This window comes from Botrytis deweyae, assembly GCF_014898535.1.
Source record: "Botrytis deweyae strain B1 chromosome Unknown BDEW_024, whole genome shotgun sequence".
Classification (NCBI taxonomy): Eukaryota; Fungi; Ascomycota; class Leotiomycetes; order Helotiales; family Sclerotiniaceae; genus Botrytis; species Botrytis deweyae.
This window is the reverse complement of record NW_024066231.1, coordinates 107,545-127,050: the sequence shown is the minus strand read 5'-3', so window position 1 is coordinate 127,050 and position 19,506 is coordinate 107,545. Positions and strand designations below refer to the sequence as shown.

General features: G+C 41.3%; 7 protein-coding genes across 7 annotated transcripts; 5 read left to right on the top strand and 2 right to left on the bottom strand.

Annotated features, from left to right (window-relative positions):
- Nucleotides 1-256: 256 nt before the first annotated feature.
- On the top strand, nucleotides 257-2,402 carry EAE98_008786 (uncharacterized protein; the record flags this gene model as incomplete). Its single annotated transcript, XM_038956409.1, has 6 exons — nucleotides 257-640; nucleotides 687-744; nucleotides 796-1,513; nucleotides 1,582-1,648; nucleotides 1,697-2,078; nucleotides 2,143-2,402. The coding sequence occupies 6 exons, from the start codon at nucleotides 257-259 to the stop codon at nucleotides 2,400-2,402; spliced, it is 1,869 nt and encodes a 622-aa protein (XP_038807121.1).
- A 2,882-nt stretch (nucleotides 2,403-5,284) lies between these two features.
- EAE98_008785 (uncharacterized protein) lies at nucleotides 5,285-5,809 on the top strand (the record flags this gene model as incomplete). The annotated part of the gene is made up of 1 exon (XM_038956408.1): nucleotides 5,285-5,809. One exon carries the CDS (start codon nucleotides 5,285-5,287, stop codon nucleotides 5,807-5,809), a length of 525 nt encoding a protein of 174 aa, XP_038807120.1.
- Nucleotides 5,810-9,024: 3,215 nt separating this feature from the next.
- EAE98_008784 (uncharacterized protein) lies at nucleotides 9,025-10,764 on the top strand (the record flags this gene model as incomplete). Its single annotated transcript, XM_038956407.1, has 1 exon — nucleotides 9,025-10,764. The coding sequence occupies one exon, from the start codon at nucleotides 9,025-9,027 to the stop codon at nucleotides 10,762-10,764; it is 1,740 nt and encodes a 579-aa protein (XP_038807119.1).
- Nucleotides 10,765-11,421: 657 nt separating this feature from the next.
- On the top strand, nucleotides 11,422-12,548 carry EAE98_008783 (uncharacterized protein; the record flags this gene model as incomplete). The annotated part of the gene is made up of 3 exons (XM_038956406.1): nucleotides 11,422-11,556; nucleotides 11,628-12,376; nucleotides 12,437-12,548. The coding sequence occupies 3 exons, from the start codon at nucleotides 11,422-11,424 to the stop codon at nucleotides 12,546-12,548; spliced, it is 996 nt and encodes a 331-aa protein (XP_038807118.1).
- A 563-nt stretch (nucleotides 12,549-13,111) lies between these two features.
- EAE98_008782 (uncharacterized protein) lies at nucleotides 13,112-13,770 on the bottom strand (the record flags this gene model as incomplete). The annotated part of the gene is made up of 2 exons (XM_038956405.1): nucleotides 13,112-13,653; nucleotides 13,722-13,770. 2 exons carry the CDS (start codon nucleotides 13,768-13,770, stop codon nucleotides 13,112-13,114), a joined length of 591 nt encoding a protein of 196 aa, XP_038807117.1.
- A 2,581-nt stretch (nucleotides 13,771-16,351) lies between these two features.
- Nucleotides 16,352-17,121, bottom strand: EAE98_008781 (uncharacterized protein; the record flags this gene model as incomplete). Its single annotated transcript, XM_038956404.1, has 3 exons — nucleotides 16,352-16,501; nucleotides 16,581-16,681; nucleotides 16,731-17,121. The coding sequence occupies 3 exons, from the start codon at nucleotides 17,119-17,121 to the stop codon at nucleotides 16,352-16,354; spliced, it is 642 nt and encodes a 213-aa protein (XP_038807116.1).
- Nucleotides 17,122-18,185: 1,064 nt separating this feature from the next.
- Nucleotides 18,186-19,309, top strand: EAE98_008780 (uncharacterized protein; the record flags this gene model as incomplete). Its single annotated transcript, XM_038956403.1, has 3 exons — nucleotides 18,186-18,477; nucleotides 18,537-18,796; nucleotides 18,908-19,309. 3 exons carry the CDS (start codon nucleotides 18,186-18,188, stop codon nucleotides 19,307-19,309), a joined length of 954 nt encoding a protein of 317 aa, XP_038807115.1.
- Between the last annotated feature and the right edge of the window lie 197 nt (nucleotides 19,310-19,506).

Genomic DNA, 19,506 nt, shown 5'->3' with positions numbered 1-19,506 from the left:
GCTTGGTAATATTGAGGTTGACCGTGATTGCGGAATATGAAAAGTGCAAGTCAGAGGAAAGAAGCCACGAAAATCTCTGGAAACGCTCCTGCCACCTTTGACGTTTTGCTATATTCTGAAATCTGTCGTTATAGTATCGTTGAGCATGAACACAATCTCTACATTTTGATCACTGTAAATTTCTTTGCCCTTTGCTTTGCTCCAATCTTGCTCTTTTGCTCAGTTTTGATCGATTTTGACCGATTTTTTGCTCATAATGGTTTACATCTCCCCTCTATCAACTCCAACCGCGACTTCAACTGCAACAAGTGAGACACCTCTTCGACCACCGACTAATAATACGACACCATGGTCAGAGATTTTAATGGAGAATTGGCGGAACGGAGTGGATTTCAGACGCCCGCCACCAGCTTATGACGAAGAGGAGCAGTCGGAACCACCTCACCAATTTTACAAAGCCAACTTGGAGCACCTCTACAAGGCTATATGGCTCACCGTATTAATAATGATTTGTTTCTGGTTTTGGTTGAGCCAACAACAGCAGCGAATACATTTCTATCAATATGACACAAAGATTTCTACAGCAGAGCCACCACTAGAAGGACTTCGCTTCATTGACGCCAGCCATCCCTACATACGTGTATGTCATCAAATCGATTTACAGAACGAATTCTAACATAAAACAGTATGTAGGTCGTTGGTCTTCGACATTGGATGGGACGAGAAAAGATGGGTCATTTCCCGGTATACTCTCTCGCTGATTCATCTGTGATTTTCTAACGGAGTTTTTCTCAGGCATTTATCTCGATGTCGCTTTCAACGGAAGTAGCACTATCTTAATATCACTTCATAACAAAGATCAAAAAGGTCATGCTAAGAGGACAGATGCTCGAAATAAAACAACAGCGTCTGGATTTCCACCATTATTAGACAATACAAGCGCGGAACCTATCTCTCTGCTTGCCCAAGTTGATGATGAAGAATACGTTATACTTCCAAACGCAACATCACTTGTGGCTATACGAACGAAAGATCTCGATCCCCAATCACCTCACATTATTCGAATCATTGCACCAATGATCGGCAGGGATATGATAGAGACCTTTCAATTTCTAGGGGTCTGGATAGATGAGAATGGACAACTGATTCCAGTTCATAATCCAATGTCGACCACAAATCTACCATTTTCTGAAAGAGATGTAGAGAATGAGGAATTAGGACTATATATAGATGCTGTGGACGATGGATTACCCGAAAATCCTTCTCAGCGAAAGATGTTGGAGATTTTGACTGATCTACCCGGTTCTATGACAGGCCTAGACAGAAGAAAGCACCGGATAGCATCTAATGTCGCAAATGGAATATTGGGAGGAGTTATGGGGTGGGAATGCTTGACTGGTGAGATGTTTGGTAGTGATCATGTAACTGTTGGAATGGATGGGATGTGCCTACTACAAGACTGTATCGGTGGTAGGGGCAGTCCAGCAGGATTGGCAGACGTTTTCTTCCAAAGGTACGTCTGCAGGTCTTCTTGAGTTCTTTGGTTGTCCGGTTTTATGTTAGACCCTCTAATGCTTACAGTGGACCACTTGGCTCTGGGCAATACGCGCAACCATGGCTCTTCCAATCCTATGTCCCGGATGTAATGGTAACTGCTTCAATTTCCACTTCAAAGATAAGCAGCTAACATGTTCAGATTCTCAATATCGGCAATGCTGACTGGGAGTCGTTCCGAGTACACAATGAAGATTACAATATGACGACATGGGAACTAAGTGTGCTTTTCGAGGAAACCTACGTTTCATTAATCAGAGCAATCAGAACATTGGCATATCCCAAGTACTCCGGGACAGTGGCCGAAGTTTCACAATATGATTATCCACAACATCGAGCAGTTGATATCCCGATATTCGTAATGAGACCTTTCCGCGGACAACTTGAACAAGCGACGCACTCAGTAGTGGATCGATTACAATTCGAGGGGGACAAGTCAATTTTCTGGCTTGATACTTCAGGCTGGCTTAATACCGATATTGATTTTGAGGGACGATCAGAAGATCAAGACTTTTTCCTCGATGGTAAGGACAACTTCCGTTGTCTAAGTGAACTCCATTACTTTAAGTCGCTGCTAACAATGAACAGAGGAAAGTCCACGAAAAGAATGGCGCCTCACGGAGAAGGGAAACCAACGAGTTGCGATCTTGCTACATATGCATGTCTGCAGATATCTTGCACAAGAAGACGATAAATGTGCTTTTTTAGCACCAGAGGCATATCAAGGTGGCAACTTGGATCCAGTTGCGATGCATTTCGATGAATACATGAGAGATGAGAAAGAGAGAAGGCTGAAAAAGCTATTCTGGGTATCCCCAGAGGATGAAGGAAAACTCCAAGTCAAATGAGCGCAAGGATGAAGATATGAAAAATGAAGAGCTTTGAAAATTATCATCGATACCTAATCTCTATCTCGTAATTAGTTTTGCAATTAATATATTTACCATTCATTGGAGTATTGGTGTGTTACATTTATGTCGAAATTTGAAGTGACGTAGAATTTGAGCTTGAGGTTTTGATGAAGAAGGTTGTACTGTTCACAACCAGCGATCTATCCCTATCGTTTTAGGCCAATATTGGAGTGATTAATAGAGCATAAATATGAAAAAAACCCTCCATTACCGTGTCATATGAGAGCAAGCATCGAAGTCGTTCCACAGATTAAAGATTACATGCCCAAACATAACTCTCATTTCAGCGAGGGTGAAATAAAATGCTCTCGTGCAACCACAATCGAAACAGACTTACTTTCCTATCATTTGAATCTCAAGATAAATTTCATGCCACCAGAACTGAAAGGATGTTATGGGCAGAGACTTCATGTATTTTAAGTCAGTCTGGCCGAGTGTTAGGTATGTCATTTAGCGGCCACGTTGTTAGGGATAAATATGGAGGGTGCGACTTTAGTGGATTGACATATAATCCAGATCCATAGTATTCATAATTCTACACCCCTTCCACGCCTACAAGAATGATTCTTTCAACGCAAGCGAGCTTTGAGTTTGACCTTTTCGGAAAGATTTCGAGAAGCCGAAATTTATTCACAGGACTGGGATCGGCGATTTTGTCAAAAAGCGTTAAAGCTTCTGATGTAGACCTGGATCCAGGCCAGGAAAACCCTAAAGGGCCAGAGATTAAAGTTTGCATGCTTTGAAAAGCATCGTGGCCTCTTGTATTGCCCATTTAGGACTGGTCAAGCTGCAAACCAAAGGGGGCATTTTTCGCGTAATTAGTCCTCGTAGATCCACGACTCTTATCTCCTCTCAATCGAAGCTATTCCATTTTCATTGTGATTATCTAAAGTTCTTTAGCGGCTTACAGTACTAAATATAGCGGATCGGCGTCTGCTTCAAAAGCTTAAATTTAGTGTCAGACTAACAACTGACAAATTGACGACCAAGAAACTTGTGACAGATTGCACTATGTTTGACTTGGCGTGTTACTTGATTTGATAGTTTGTATGCGCTAGAGTTACAAATACTACATAGATTACTAATATTTTTCTTGAAAATAACGTCACTTCTCCCTTCGTAGGAAGATTGGATCATCATCGTCGTCACTGGAAGTATTTTTTTGGACCAGATTTAGTATGCCTTGTTCGAGGAAGCATGAATGAAAATGTATAGGGTATAAAGAAGCGATTGGTTCTATGAAAATTGGGTTGTGATTAGGTAGATCCGGATAAATGATGCAGCAAGGTTGAAAGCGCCGACGGCTAAACAACATTGAGGGCCACTAAATAGGTTATGGGAAGTGAAGACCATGATTTTTGCATATGAGTATGACCTAAAATGGTGACGAGCAGCGACTTATACATCTTCATCACTAAGACCTGCCGAAAAGGACGGAGTAAATGTTAGTAAAAGTTGGCAGATCCCAAGATTTATCATGACACTGTCGTCGCCGAAGTTATACTAAATCTAGTGTTTTCTCACAGACTACCTAGATAATGGTGATTTGCCGAGAAGAATACAGTACATATTAGTAAAGATTGGCAGACATCAAGGTTTATCACGACATTGTCGTCGCAGAATCATACCAGATCTGTTCCTTTCTCATAGACTAGATGGTAATGATCAACCACCCATAGAACTTAGGTTCGATGATCAAAGTCTATCAGTGACTTGTATTTACCTACCTAGGTAGTATGTAAACAATCCAGATTTGGAAGTTTCGCATGTAACTCGGGGAAACTGTTACTCATGGTTTGTTGGGATGGGTATGCTGATGGCATATCATGATATCGTGATGTCAAGATTAAAGGCAATAGAAAGTTGAGCATTGAGTGAGAAAAAGAGCTAGGGAGTGTAAACTTTCCGATTATATGACTTTTAACCTATTCGTCTTCCCAGAGTTTTATGGACACGTGGTCTGATTATGTGGTAATGTCTGGCTACATCTTACATACATTATGTGCTCGAGACGTAGCTAGATAATGGAGATTATTGATTCTGAGCCATCTGACGTTCTCATCTATGTTAATGTGTTGATATATCTCAACATCCTGTTTGAACAGTATGCAATGTGATTGGGTGAACTGACTAAGTGAGTGACCTCGCTACTCCTTTTTTTCTTTGCACCCTAGGTATCATCGCAAAGGGTTAAACTTGAATTTTGAAATCAAATTGATATGTTTTGAAGCCTCTAGGCAAGTGAAAAACTTAGTCCAAGACATTAAGTTGATCTTCATGATATGACCGTCCTTTTTTCAAGCTGTTGCTATAGTAGCATTTGAAGTCACCACAGTCTAGGATGTATCCAACATGTATTCAAGCCGAGTGACCTACGATTAACATGATCGTCAACTTGGAATTCTCAAAACATGTAATTCCCTCAAACAACGAATCTAGACTCAGACTGAACTTTAGATGCATCTGTAGTGCATATCGAGCTGCTCTCGTTACCCTGGCTACAGACAAACAGAAACTCTGCTTTGATTCATGGCAATCGTCATGGACTGTAACCATGTTGGTTCTGCTTGATATTATATAAGCCCTAGTCAATCGATTGCCTATATAAGTGTTAACTGTTCCCATTGTATTTACTCTATTCAGTACAAACTGGTTCTTCATCTCTCTTGTCCATCTTGTCTTTTCGCTCCCACCTCACACAGCTATCAATCAAACTCAGATACAGGTAATTCTCAAGTTCCATCACTCACTTCCTCCCCATGAAGCTGACCTTTGTGATTCATTTCTTCTTTAGATCAAATCGCTCTCGAGTCTGAACCATGGTTTCATTCAGCAAAGTATTCGCTGCCGCTGTAGGCCTCAGCGCATCAACCGCTCTTGCCGGCAGCACAATCCCCCGCGATGCCCCTCGCAACACAATTCAATTCTTGTCTTTCGACAAGGAGGACAGAGTCATCACCTTTACATCCCACCCTCAGTGTGAGAATCTTGCGGACATTCACCACAAAGGTGGAGAGAACTTCACTATTGAAATTCCTCTCAACTGGGGAGGTACCGTTATCGCTAGAAAGTATGATGCTGTGCACCCTATCCACCGTGTTCAAGCCGAATTTCAATGGCAAGGGTTTGAAGGCAAGACCCACTACGATGCCAGTGCGATCGACAACCGTACCGATAATTCTGGTATCCGTTTCGTTTACCCAGCCGGTCAAGCCGATGTCTACGAGTTACGAAGTGGATGCACCGTTTATCCTTGCGATAATGCTTATCTTCTGCCTGACGACGTGCAAACCAAGGTCACCCGCCAAACTGATATGGTTATTGAGATTGGTACCCAATACTAGAGGTAAGTTCCCAGCTGATTCTCATCGCATATGCCCCTCACTAATATAATTTACTGTAGGCTTCCGATCGAATAACTGATGGCGTTCGAAGGCGTTTTCGTCTCGGCTTGCCTTCTGTCTCGGCATCCTTTGATCGCCGTTTTCGGTAACTCGTAATCATACTGCCATTTAGGGCGACTCGTTTAGTGTCAATGGGCAAGAGTCTGGGGGTTTTAGGAGCTCGAGGGTATATCCTGAGATCTGATCCAAACGAAAGTCGGTTGTGGTCTTGGAATTTATTGGGTTGTCTCGTGGTTAATTTCGAATATGTATGGTTATTAAATGTGCTGCCGAGTAAAGATGCACAAGTAGAAGAAATTACATCACATCAAAACAAACATAGGAAATGATGAATCGTGAAAAAATTAGTCATAATGTGTGAACCAAGAACTAGCAAGCCCACACACTCAAAATCTCATCTAGAGGAACAGGAAATTTCGTTTGTTCATGATAGTGTAGGCAATAGTATTTCCCGTAATCCGTATACGGGTTAGATAGTGGTGCGTATCGATTTTTCTTCGAAATATATACATACATGGTATGGAATTCGATATCACTGAAAATACTCAATATTAGAATAATATTGAATACTATTAATAAGATATGGAAATACAGATTTTGATTGATACAGAATAAGCCGAAATATACGAATTTGAGGTTATCCTCAGATTTTATTAATATTATCGAATATTTTAATCTTTTTGATACTATATAGAATTATTGAATTATTAAAAAAAAGGGTTTATTAAATTAATTGATTAATTGAAATAAAAGGAAAAGCTTTAATAAACTATACTTAATTAGCTACTATACTATATCCACCTAATAATCTTTTGATTATCTAAATTTTATTAGGATTAGATCTTTATATTTCAATTTTCTCATATATCTTTATAGATATCCGTTTTAAATGATATCTACAACAATGAGTATTCAAATATCCAATATGTACTATCTACCGTATCAAAAGCTTCATATGCGCCACCTTTTTACTATAGTATACTATTGCCTACACTGGTTCATGATGGCCCACCAGAGTATACGGTCAAGAAGAACATTCATACCCTAGCCAATCTTACCTTCTGGATGCTGTCGTCCACAACGCAAAGGGTCCACGAAATGATCACAAGTGGGATACAAAAGCTGTCAGTACTTCGACCTCTCCTGAGAACCATAATGGTGTAGTTCTCATTTGTCGAAGCACAAAGCCCGGTGAAAGGCGGGCTGCAAGAAGTTTCCATGCGAATTTGCCTAAAGACATCCCGAGGATGATGAAACCACAATTTAGACTGAGGATATCACTATGGTTGTTGAAATTTATCCACTGCTTTGGAAAACCGTCACTTCTTCATCAATGTCCAGAAGTTTGTTACTAAGTGATCATAGAAAGTCATCGGTACCCCTCGAAGCATGTTCTCAATCCAGTCACTGCTGCACTCGATGCTGGATCCAAAAAATACCAGCTAGCTTCTGCGACGTTGTGGTCTTGGCTTTGCTTCAGCAATGATTCAAAGACTCGCACTACCCGTACTGCATGCCAAAGTTCGCAATGTTTGGATATCGCTCGCAGCCCAGTACACCTAAGAAAATTCACATATACTTAACACCTATCCAAGTTTGTATTGCCTACCTTAAGTCTTGATTTTACCATGATCTTGATCAACCTCATATGTTTGCTACCTTCCTCGCGGTCAAATAGATCCATCATGGGTATACCGTCCACACGCCAACACTACGTTGGCCGGAGGCGTCTTTACTTCCACGAGTTCCGTATCGGCTCTGGATTCTTCGATTCGACAACACTAACAATGTTGGGGGATATTAGAGAAATCATAAATGCTTTCCCCTCCTGTCGATGTCTCTTCTCATTGCCTCCCCCCCTGCCTCATATCTTCTGGCGTTTAATGTTCTTGAAATCAAGATGGTTGAAGATGTATGTAAAAGATATATTATCATGTACTTTTAAGAGATGGAATAATAGGTTATGCAAAATATTGGCTGGAAACTGGAGTGGAATCGTTTCTACAAATACCTAGGTACTTGACAGAACAGACATTGAAGGTTCGGAATAATTCCCCTCCTTTTACCGATATCAATCATCAGCCAGAAATGGCAAGTACATCCATATAGTTTCCGAGATTCTTCCGGTCCATAATTTTGGAGATTGGTGAGTAATGAGGATTTACACTGGAGAAATCAACAGTTAAACCTCGATTTGATGTTAGATTTTGAATTGGGCATACGGGTTTTCGACGTTTCTGACAGTCGTGAGATAGGTCATATCAGAGCTTTCAACTCTGCTAAGCCTGCCGTGGTTGAATTGACTATTGTAATACATTCTTTCCACTTATCCATATCTTCCAACGTTCATGTATCAATTAGATAGCGTTCCACTACTACAGACACTAATGATAATCTTGACAAAGTGGAGTTAATGACTGGTTGTTGCTCGCCGATGTGCAAGCTTTATCTACTCCACCAGAGCTGTTCTGGATCAACTTAAGTTTCTGATACGTTATGAACTCGATATCTTAGATAGCCTCTTTCTCTATTGATAAGCAGAAGCTGAATGTGATTTCAGTGCTTTTAACACACATTTTGATTTACTTAATAGAAAAAAAGAAATGCTTATATTATATATATAAAGCACGGAGGGAGTTGATTAATGGAAGCTGCAGGTGGAGGTACACGCACCAACTTCGGCTTGGTTTCAAGAGGCTGGAGTGTGGCTGAAATGACCAAGGTGGCTAGTCATTATTGATGTAAGCGAGTTGGGGTGAGAAATTGGAGAAACTGGACTGGTGATGATGTAGTTGCGGCTAGAGCTTCCCTCGGCTTTCTTATGACAAAATTTGCTTCTGTTCTCTTCTGCTGGGAATACTACAAAAAACCAGTCGATTCATTCATTCATTGACTTTAAAGGCGATATTATAATTCGATGATATAGATTTAAAGACTCAATTTCATTTAATCATTTCCATTATTCTTGATGTCAAGTTACCTACCTATCCTCCATCCTCCATCCTCCAAATAGCAGTTCGTTCTAGACCTTGGCTCATAACCTGAGCACGCGACCTCCTATAGACCCCTCAACCAACAAGATTGATAATAATCAAACCACTATTGTGTTATCCTCGAATACATCAACACGATAGCCATTTGAGACATCAATCATCATGAAAAGGGCGAGATTTCCCAGCGGGATGGAGCGTCGAAAGTCCTCCACTCCTCACTACCACACCTTCCCCACTCCACCACCCAAGTCTCGCGGCAGACCTCAAGTCGCATCAACTTTATCATCTGGTGGCGATGGATCTGCGAATTCGAATTTGAATGAAGGGGAGCCGGAAGATGAACAACATCAATCTCCTCTTCCAATAAAACAACTCGCTGTATTGGCAGTCATCGCGCTCGCCGAACAAACGGCCTTGAATTCGATATCTCCATACCTACCCCAAATGACGTCGAAATTTCCAGAAGTCGATCCAAGTCAAATAGGTTTATACGTCGGAACAATAGCGTCGAGTTTTGCGTTCGCGCAATTTACAACGAATTTTTTCTGGGGCTGGTTATCTGATAGGATAGGGAGGAAGCCGGTGGTAATGCTTGGGACTCTTTTGACATCAGCATGCTTTGTTGCTTTTGGATTCTGCAGGACATTATGGCAGGCAGTACTGGTACAAGCGCTCATGGGTATGGTCAACGGAAATCAGGGTGTAATAAGTACATGTTTGGGAGAGATTACGGATCGCAGTAATCAGAGTAAGGCATTTGTCTATCTGCCAGTCATTTATGGAATTGGTGGCATAACAGGACCGGCCTTGGGTGGATTGTTAATCTTCGAAGAAAATCCGTTCAACAAGGGGCATCCAAATCCTTATCCATATTTACTGCCGAATTTGTTTGCGGCATCAATATTATTACTCGACTTGGTATTGACGGGATTTTTCCTGGAAGAAAGTCTAGAAGAGGCAAAAAATCTCCCTCCTTTGAAGCATCGAATGAAGAGCCTCTTTACGTGGATGTGGCAATTCACAGGAGGAGCTCGACATCCAACCTATACAAGAACTCCCTCTCAACGTGCACTGCTTCATGACTCTGATGCATCGGACGACGACGATTCTGAAGCTGAATCCCTCCTCTCAATGGGCGACTTCTTCCATTCATCGAACGAAGCTCACTTGTCCTACAAGGAAGTCCTAAACCGCGATACTGTAATACTTCTTGGTACTTATCTTATTTTTCAACTCTCCAATATTTCCTTCAACTCTCTCTATCCTATCTTCGCATCGGCTCCCGAGCGTGCTGGACGAGCGCTCTCTCCTTCCGAAATCGGTCTTTCACTCTCTTTTGCAGGAATAGTTACAATTGTCTTCCAGATCGGCATTTTTGGTAAACTCAAAGAAAAGATGGGAAATAAAGCTACTTATAGATCAGGATTGTTCCTCTTCTTCATTTCCATGATGCTCATGCCATGGATTGGATACAAAGATTCTCCTCCACCTTTCGGCATCGGAAATGGAAAATTATGGCTATGGGTTGAGCTTGGATTCGTCTTGTTATTGAAAACTGTAGCTGCAGTGGGAGGACTAACAAGTGCTCTGTTACTCATTACAAATTCTGCGCCTAATCATGGTGTTCTTGGTACATTGAACGGCCTAGCACAAACCCTAAGTGCAGCGGGAAGAGCAGCGGGCCCCTTCTTGAGTGGTGGGCTATTTACTTTGGGAACGAAGATTAAGAATGGGGGATTCCTCACCTGGGGTGTTTTTAGTGGGATTGCTTTGGTAGGCTTCGTGTTCAGCTGGGGAATCCGGGGAAAAGATTTGGAGAGCGAAGACTGGAGTGATGATAGTAGTGATGATGAGAGCGACAGTGGAAGTGGAGGGGATTTGGAGGCTGGGCAATCATCGTGATGAGCTTGAGAGGTTGATAGATCAGATTCTCGGTATTATATTGTAACAAATACTTTATATTTTTGAGTTGTTCGTGTTGATGGGAATAGGATGTACGTTTTTCATTTTGGTATAGGGCATTCATTGGGCGGTAAAGGAGTTCGGGCGCATAGAGAGAAAAAGGAAGGATAGCGAGATTAGACTTTTACATGGAGAGGCAGAACATACATGAGTAGCATGCGTATACATATTGTGGATTTAGAAGCTTTTGTAGGTAGCTAATACAATTTATCTCGACAAGCATTTCCATGATCATACTATCAACTTGGAAGTTTCGTGCACGTGCCAATTTATCCAATATCAAAAACATCCACCTTACATCCGACCCATTTCACAAAACGTGATATTGAAATTAATTCGAATTTTACCAAATACCATGGAGTTCTCTTAAAATCCTGTTCCATCATGTCTTTCTTCACCCTCCTCATCTCTATTCTTACTTTTCTTCTTTCTATAGCTCTCCTCTATCTCCATCCGAAATGGTGGGGGAACGGGCTCGAGCGAGTGCGTTTCAGACGGATTCCGATCAATGCGCTATCAATATCAAGTCTCCCCTCGAACTTCTCCATGCTACCAACTCCAGTACTCAAAACATCTCTTTCAAGACCCATTTCTACAATGTCTTTTTTCCTGAATCATTTAAAATCACACACCATAGTTACCTTGCCCGTTCCTGAGAAGAAATTCACAGGGAAAACTATTATCGTTACTGGGAGTAATAGTGGATTGGGATTGGAGGCGGCGAGGTGGTTTGTATGTATTTGTTTTAATCTCTATAAAGACTGATATGTATGTGGATTGTATGAATATTAACAAAATAAAAGGTCCGTCTCGATGCTCAAAAAGTCATCCTCGCCGTGCGCTCCCTCTCAAAAGGTGAAGCTGCACGCCAATCCATCATAGACAGTACCTCCTGCTCTCCAGACATCCTCGAAGTATGGAATCTCGATCTGTGTTCTCAATCTTCTGTCAAAGAATTTGCGCATCGAGCAAATGCGCTTCCGAGACTTGATATCTTGGTCTCGAACGCTGGAATCTATGTTTTCGATTTTAAAATCGTAGAGAGAAATGAAGAGACGATTTGTGTAAATGTAGTTAACACTTTCTTATTAGCGTTGCTTTTGTTGTCAAAATTGAGGGAGACGAGTATAGAATTTGATACGAGAGGGGTAATGACGTTCACGGGAAGTTTCGTACATCATCTGACTACGTTCCCGGAACGGCGAGCAGGGAATGTGTTTGAAGAGTTGAGGGTGGAAGAAAGAGCTGATATGAGAGATCGATATAATGTGAGTAAACTGATCTCTCTGCTTTTTTCCCGAGAACTCGCGTTTGCTCTTCGCGAATCGGAGACGCAGGGGAGGAGTGGACATGTGGTTGTGAATATTGTTAATCCAGGGTTGGTGGATACGGAGATTATGAGGCATGCGACAGGAGCTACAAAGCATTTGGTTAGGGGGGCGATGAAATTGATGGCGAGGAGTGTGGAGGAGGGGAGCAGGACGTTGGTGCATGGTGCTGGGGGAGAGGAGGAAACAAATGGGATGTATTTGGATGATTGTAAAATTGGGAAGTCAGGACCCCTTCTGTCTAGGTGTTTTTGTTTATTTGTCTGAGACTAATGAGAAATCAGGGTATCATCTTGGACAACATCACTCGATGGGATAGCGACCCAAAAGGATATTTGGATGGAGTTATCGCAGGAGTTGGAAAAGATAGAACCGGGGATTATGGGAAATATATGAATGGGGATTAGAGTTAAAATTTGTACTAGTTTTTACTCTTGTCTTTCGTACCAATGCGTTGAGATTTTGGGCATTAGATGACCCTGCCTGGCGAGGTTGCCTCTTCTTTAACGAGCAAGTTTTGATATTTCGCGAGCTTTTCTCAGATATGCAACAAAACTCCTGAAGAGCGATTTGATTGGTCAATGAGAATCAGACAATATTGAGCAGGTTCCGCTCGCTCATCAATGATGCTATTCTCAAAGTTCACAAACTTAAAAGTGGGGCATAGCAAATGGAAAACAGATGGCTGTACCTCCTTCAACATTAGATATCACCAGACCAAGATCATTTCGAAACTTCCTGATGGGTTGAATTCGCTTGGAAATAATGAAAGTCGCTGGTTCGTTATATACAAAGATCCTCTCGTACGCCACACCTAGTTACAAACCTGTCTTTCCGTCCTGGGTCTTTCCATTCATTCAATTATACGAAGAACCATCGGGTTCGCCCTCAAAGCCAATTTCACATCATCGTCCAGCCCAAGACTATCATCCCGCTCTTCCCAACATAAACACAAAAGTTCAACAGGGCAAAACCACCATACTCCCTCTTTTCCTCTCAAACCCTTGAATCTCTGGGCTCGTAGTCCCCCACTTCATACACGTCGATCCCGTCGCCGGCATCTCCTTCGGCTGTAAAAGAGAACCCTCCATCTCAAGCATCTCATGATGCCCACCCAATCCCATTTCCCCCGGCGAATCCTCCACCATCAATTCCGTCGTCTCGTGATATCTACCTTGTGGCAACTCTGCAATCCCAAGATGTGTATCATTTGGTTTTCGTTCTGGTTTTTTTGGAGGTCTAAAGAAATAGCCTTGTCGTCTATATCTTCGCAAAATTAGTCCGCAGGGTATGCATACGACGGCTGTTACTATTAGAATTACTATTCGAGTGATGTGGGTAGATGAAGCCGAGGGTGCTGTATTTGTATTTATGTTTGTACTTGCAGACGACCTGGTAGGTGTACTAGTTGCAGTACCGGTAGGCGTTGTGATTGTCATTAACTTCGTTGTTGATCCATAGTTTATTCCAATGACTGTTGGAGATGCATCATCATCTTGTGCTGTTTCAATCTTCAGTCAGTGACAGACTTCACAATATTTTTCAGATCATGAAGAACAAGCAACTTACCAAAAACGCGAGAAAATAGCCATATCAGCCCCAGTAAACGTGATATCATATTCTCGAAATGAAGGAGGGCTTAAATCAATCCAAGAACAAGAAAAGAGGCGGAAAAGCTTAAGTTCATGAACTGAGGGGGTGCAGTGCTACTGGGGTGCCTTGCTGCGCCTTGCCGTGCCGTAGGTACATATTTCTGTAGCATTTTCTGCAGCTCTTGCTTCAAACATTGTGGTAAGTGATTCTAACAGGGGAAATCAATTGGGGAATTGACTAGCTGCAATGGTTGTGGGCCTAGACCTGCCAATCATCGAAGCAGCAATTTTACCAACTTCGGTGTCAATATTGCCCGTCAGGTTGGGGTCGCTGAATTGGAAAGCATTTGGACAGCCATTTAGGTGGCTAAGTTGATTTCAAGATTTCTTTCCTACTTTGCTGCTCTCCAATGTTTCATTCGCTCGGCTCTTGATGCGATGGCTTTCTTAGTTGCATATATCGTCTTCCTCGCTTCCAATTCGCGAAATACTTGTCAGCCTAGCTCATGCACGTCGTTCCACAGACTTGGCATCTCTAGTTTAATATTTGTTTGACGTCTGCTGTTCCAATAATTGAAGATATAGGCGGTCTTTAATGGATGTATACTCACTGTCCCTTTGGCAGACTGAAGTGACGGAAGCAAAATGTTATAAGAGTTATGGGTTAGCTAATCGGAGTCTGGGTACAATTCAGAAATGATTTGTACACGCTTGGTGGAGTATTTGATGACTCAGAGCAATCTGTGTGTTCCATGTTCGAGGGAAAAATCACTAAAGAGAGCGATATGATTGTACGTATTTGAAAATCTTCCAAGCGACAAGCAGCTCGAGGGGTATAGGTCGACTTGATATATTGCTAAACAACGTTTGTCATGGATCTCGAGATGGATGGAATTGGCAATGAAATTGAGTAACAAACTGATGGTTGCGGCAAAGACATACACGCTTTGCTATGATGTAGGATTGAAAAAGACGGTTATTTTAATCCATGGCAGATATCAAGATTTCAATCTTTTCATGGCTGGAAACATTGGGAAATATATCGTAGTAATAATCATGCTTACCATGAATGCTTAGGGCTGCTAAAATTCCAGCCAGAAGATTTGAGCTCATGTTGACGATTTTGTTAAACAATGTAATTAGATGCTTTTGAAACCTTTGAATCCCATCAAGTGAAGCCTTGGTTTCAAGATATTTTGAGACGATGCTCACTGAACCCACAATTCTTACTTGAGAGGATATGATGATTGCTTCTGCCGTGGCGCCTATTGCCCACGCTGAACTAAAGGTACAATGATGTTGTTCTTGTCCTAGAGCTCAATGCTCTATTAAAGGTAAAATCCGGAGCCAAGAATATTGGAGGCGGCGTTATCCATAAATAGCCTGCCATCTAACAAAATAAGAACTGTGAAAAGTATCCCATAGATATTGAACACTACGAGGGAAAAAAAAGTAAGCAAGATGAAACGTTGTGAGAAAAATGGTACGCGTTTATCTTATTGAAAAGACCTTGAGGCTTTTTGAATACTTTGGTCGGGCAACGCCGTCCCTTTGCATCACTCAGCTCGAGCTAGACGCATTATCACAGGACTAGGAACACGCTATCCGAGGTCTTATGTAGGAAGCAGTACAAAGGCTATGCCGGTCAAAGAAGATTTAATCAAACTTATGACATAAATTGGCTTTTTAACTCCTGTTTTATGTTCTTTGATTAACCTTCCCTTGAATTTAACAGATCGGCACTCACTGAATCCATTCGATTTGGAGGTATGTATTAAGGGATATTCACGAATCGTGGTAATATCTTCCTGTGTCTTTGACGATTTTAATCGTAACACCCGTTCGACCCTTCTCTTCGTAGTGAGTTCTAATGACTCAAGGTTATTTTCTGAGTTGTCTTTCAAAGTGGCTCAGAGGCTGATGAAACACGTGATACAAATGCATACACCCGATTTCATAACGTATATCTAAAAGAAAAAGCACTTTTTCAATATTATCTAATCGAAATTCCGAAAACTGAAAAATTCAATTTAATCAATATAGCTTCAAATTGAAAAAACTCTATGTTATAATATAGATTTCAATTTAAAGAATTGATAAATAAAATCTGAATGATTTTGATTAAAAATTAATTGAATTAAAGATAGTTAAATGAAATTATGATTTTTGATATAATTTTTAGGCTTTTGAATTTTCGAAAATTGAATTTTCATTTAATCACTTTTAATTCAATCAATTTCTAATCAAAACTATTTAGATTTTATTTATCAATTCTTTTAATTAAAATCTATATTATAATATAAAGTTCTTTCAATTTAAAACTATATTGATCGAATTAAAAGCAATTGAATTATTTTTACATAGGATTTAGTAAAAAGTTGATTAGATTAAAAAAAGTCACGTTTTGAACACACTATGAAATCGGGTATAAGGTTACTCGCCCTCGAGTCGCCACAGTTACCTAAAACATGTGTGCTCGATCAAACTCACTTCATTGGACGTCAACACATAGCTTTAGTCGATCATGCATATATACATTATATACATATATGTATATCCAGGTCATTGAGAGAGAGGCCAAAAGACCTATTGTCCCCATCCTTAAATCTACTTCTTCGCTGGCCTCACCATCCAGATGAACCCTTCTCCTTTTCGATCACCGAACCTTTCTGGTATTTTTGTTTCGCAATGTTTAACATATTCGAATCCCTCGGATTCATATAGTGGTCGACCAGCTACAGATGCTTCTACTATGGCCTAAATTAAACTCACGTTAGCTACAGTTATCAATAAGAGCGGGGTCCAGTCGATGCTCAGATCGACAGATTCTACATACCGCATATCCAAGTTCATCAGCGATTGCAGTTCCCCATTTGACTAAAAGACGACCTGCTCCCCGACGATGATAAGCGGGGTCAACAGCAAGGATATCCAATGCTATAATCATGGGTCAGCGAAAACACAAACAGCAACTCAAGACTCTTACAAACTAAATGGCCCTCATATTCTTTGATGGCTGCCCGACGAGTGATCAGGAAGTCTCGGTTCAAATGCTGAGCCCACTCCTTCTCCTCCGCAGTTTCCCAAAAATCGCCATCTAAATCTTTTTCGGGTGGAATCACACCTTTCCAAATATTCCATTTGGCTTTTGCAATTATAGTGCCTGTGTCTGTATCCACGACTTTGAGAAATTTCGTGTGGGGGTCGTTATTTTTGATATCCCGGAATCGGTTTCCACCACTGATTCGACCAGCCTCAGTATCATGATTTGGATAAACTGCCTCAATCATGGGGTGTCTAGTTCCGAACGCCTGGCAAAAGATTTCAAAAACCCGATGCATATCATCATCATTACATTCCTCAACTTTGAGAACCATTGTGACGCTATGGGGTGTTTCTATTGAGTCTGATTCGGAAAATATTTGGTTGACTTGCGTACGTTTCCTCTCAGGTTTCGACTCATATATGCCAAGATTGATAAGATGACAAAGCGTATCAAGAGTGGAGAGGTGTATTACTCCGTAGTCCACCGGCTATACATAGGAGAAAAAACAGGCCGGAATTGACTACTACGCAATGGTACGTGCACCCTCACCAAAACAACGCGTAGAGAGCATTGGTCAATTCCGGCCTGTTTTTTCTCCTACGTATAGACCGGATATCGGAATCGGATATAACCTTTAATACGGGCTTACTTACGCACATGCATATGCATGGAGATTTATCCCCACCATGACAGCGATAGAATGTTTAACCGAGCAAACCACCTCACGTTCTTAGCCCTTTTGCTGTCACTATGAAATTGACATCAATACGTCTGCTTTGGTCCGTTAGTGCGTTACTTTTTGGCTTCCATTGGTCTCTCTGTCTTTGCGGCCTTTCTCTGGGTTCGTCAGGGAAAGCCTTGGTGATTCTCTACCAAGCAGACGATGAGGGATGACATCCCCAAATTCTGAATACCCAAATCCATGTGATCTTACACAAATTGCGCATCGCGAGCTACTTGCGGATCTCGAGACTCCTCAAATGCGATGAAAGTATCATCTATTGGGACACTAGATCATTCCGTAAAGACATTCGCGTCTTTACTTTGAGGAAAGCAGAGGTGAGATGATAAGCGTTGCTCAATTCTTCTGTTGAGAGCCTCACTTTTTGCAAGCAATCCTTCGTTAATATCCTGAGATAAAAGTAGTTTTACTCAGTCGTTTTCTCCAGTGATTGGTTCTTGCTTGATAACGATAAACCAGATAGTGGTGAATGCTCGCAGTTTTCGTTGACTTAAAGCCGCATTCACAATCAACAAGTTGAATGAGTGAATTGTGAAAAAGTAGGTAGCCGCTCACATTTTCTTTTTTTCTTCTTCGATCTATCAGTATATAACCTTTCTAACAAATCCACACTTTCCTTTTTGTCAAACATGTTGCATATCAGAGATGTCAATATGCCTCGCAAGTATATCGTTTTACCAGCAGCATTAACAATACTTCTCCTTTTACTTACAGGGATGTTCATTGACATAGGTAAAGAAGAGAGCTTTCTGTTCGACTTCCCCATCATTTCCCTTGATACTACTAAGTTGAAAGATAATATCTTTCAGAGCAATAACTACAGTCTACCCATCACCGATGTATTGAATCTATATTTTCGAACTCACTGTGAAGGAAATTATGTTTCTACACGTAATATAAGCCCCAGGTTGAAGAATGTATCCTGCTCAAAACCTTCATCTGATGGTATGTTCCATTCGTCTACAAATACGAACGGATGAAGTAAAAATTTTAACATGTTGAAGTCAAATTTCTTCCCGCCAACATTATCCATCTCCAACTCATCAGACCCAACTCTTCGGTCCAAATTCAACTTCCAGACAACAACTTTGGGCATCAACTCGGCCAAATCCAGAATGCGTTCAAAAAATCGTATCATGCGGAACTTCATGCGGCACTCGCCATATATGCTACTGCAATCTGCCTAGAAGGCATTTTGTTAATCATAGCTTTTATATCGTTCCTGGGATTTGATGTTGCTTGGATTTTCGGAGGTTTCTCTGTCGTATGTTTTGTGTCTTCTCGTTTTCCTCAACTTGAATCACCAATCTTGAGCCAGAATTCACATTATACTGCATTGTTGAACACAGAGAGTTAACGCTAACAGATGAAATAGTTAACGGCAACCTTCATCTTAGTTGGAAACAGCATAACCACGGCCCTTCAATACCAAGCGGTTACGACTATCAATAAATTTGGTGAAGATGTCGGGATTCTGGGGTATCGCGGAACAGGTTTGCTGGTATTAATTTGGTTTACTTTTGGAGTAGCTTCTGTTGCCTCAACTGCTTGGGGATGGGGTGCGTGGATGATCAGAAGGCCCGATAACAGTAGTGAGACTCCGGATGATGGTGGTGTGTACATGAATTGCAACAGAGACCCAGCGGAAGTTAGAATGGGTGAACCGGTGATGCTGGCTATGACAGGAGGGAGAGCTGTGAATGTATGTGAGGAAGGAACACGCGTGGAGCATGAGATTGACTATGTTAGAGAGAGCCAGATTGGGCTTGCTCTATAAGTTGGGGATTTGAAATTTAATGGGAGACATATACACATCTTATCCGGGCCGTATCTCGATAGAAGTCAGAGATGAGTAAGGAAGCCTCATGCTAAAATAGTTGCGAAGCATTATCGTTCATGTCGTTCAGAGAAGATATATAATACACGCATATCTCTTAAGTGCCAAAAATGGCTTGATTTTGATCTTGGCACGCT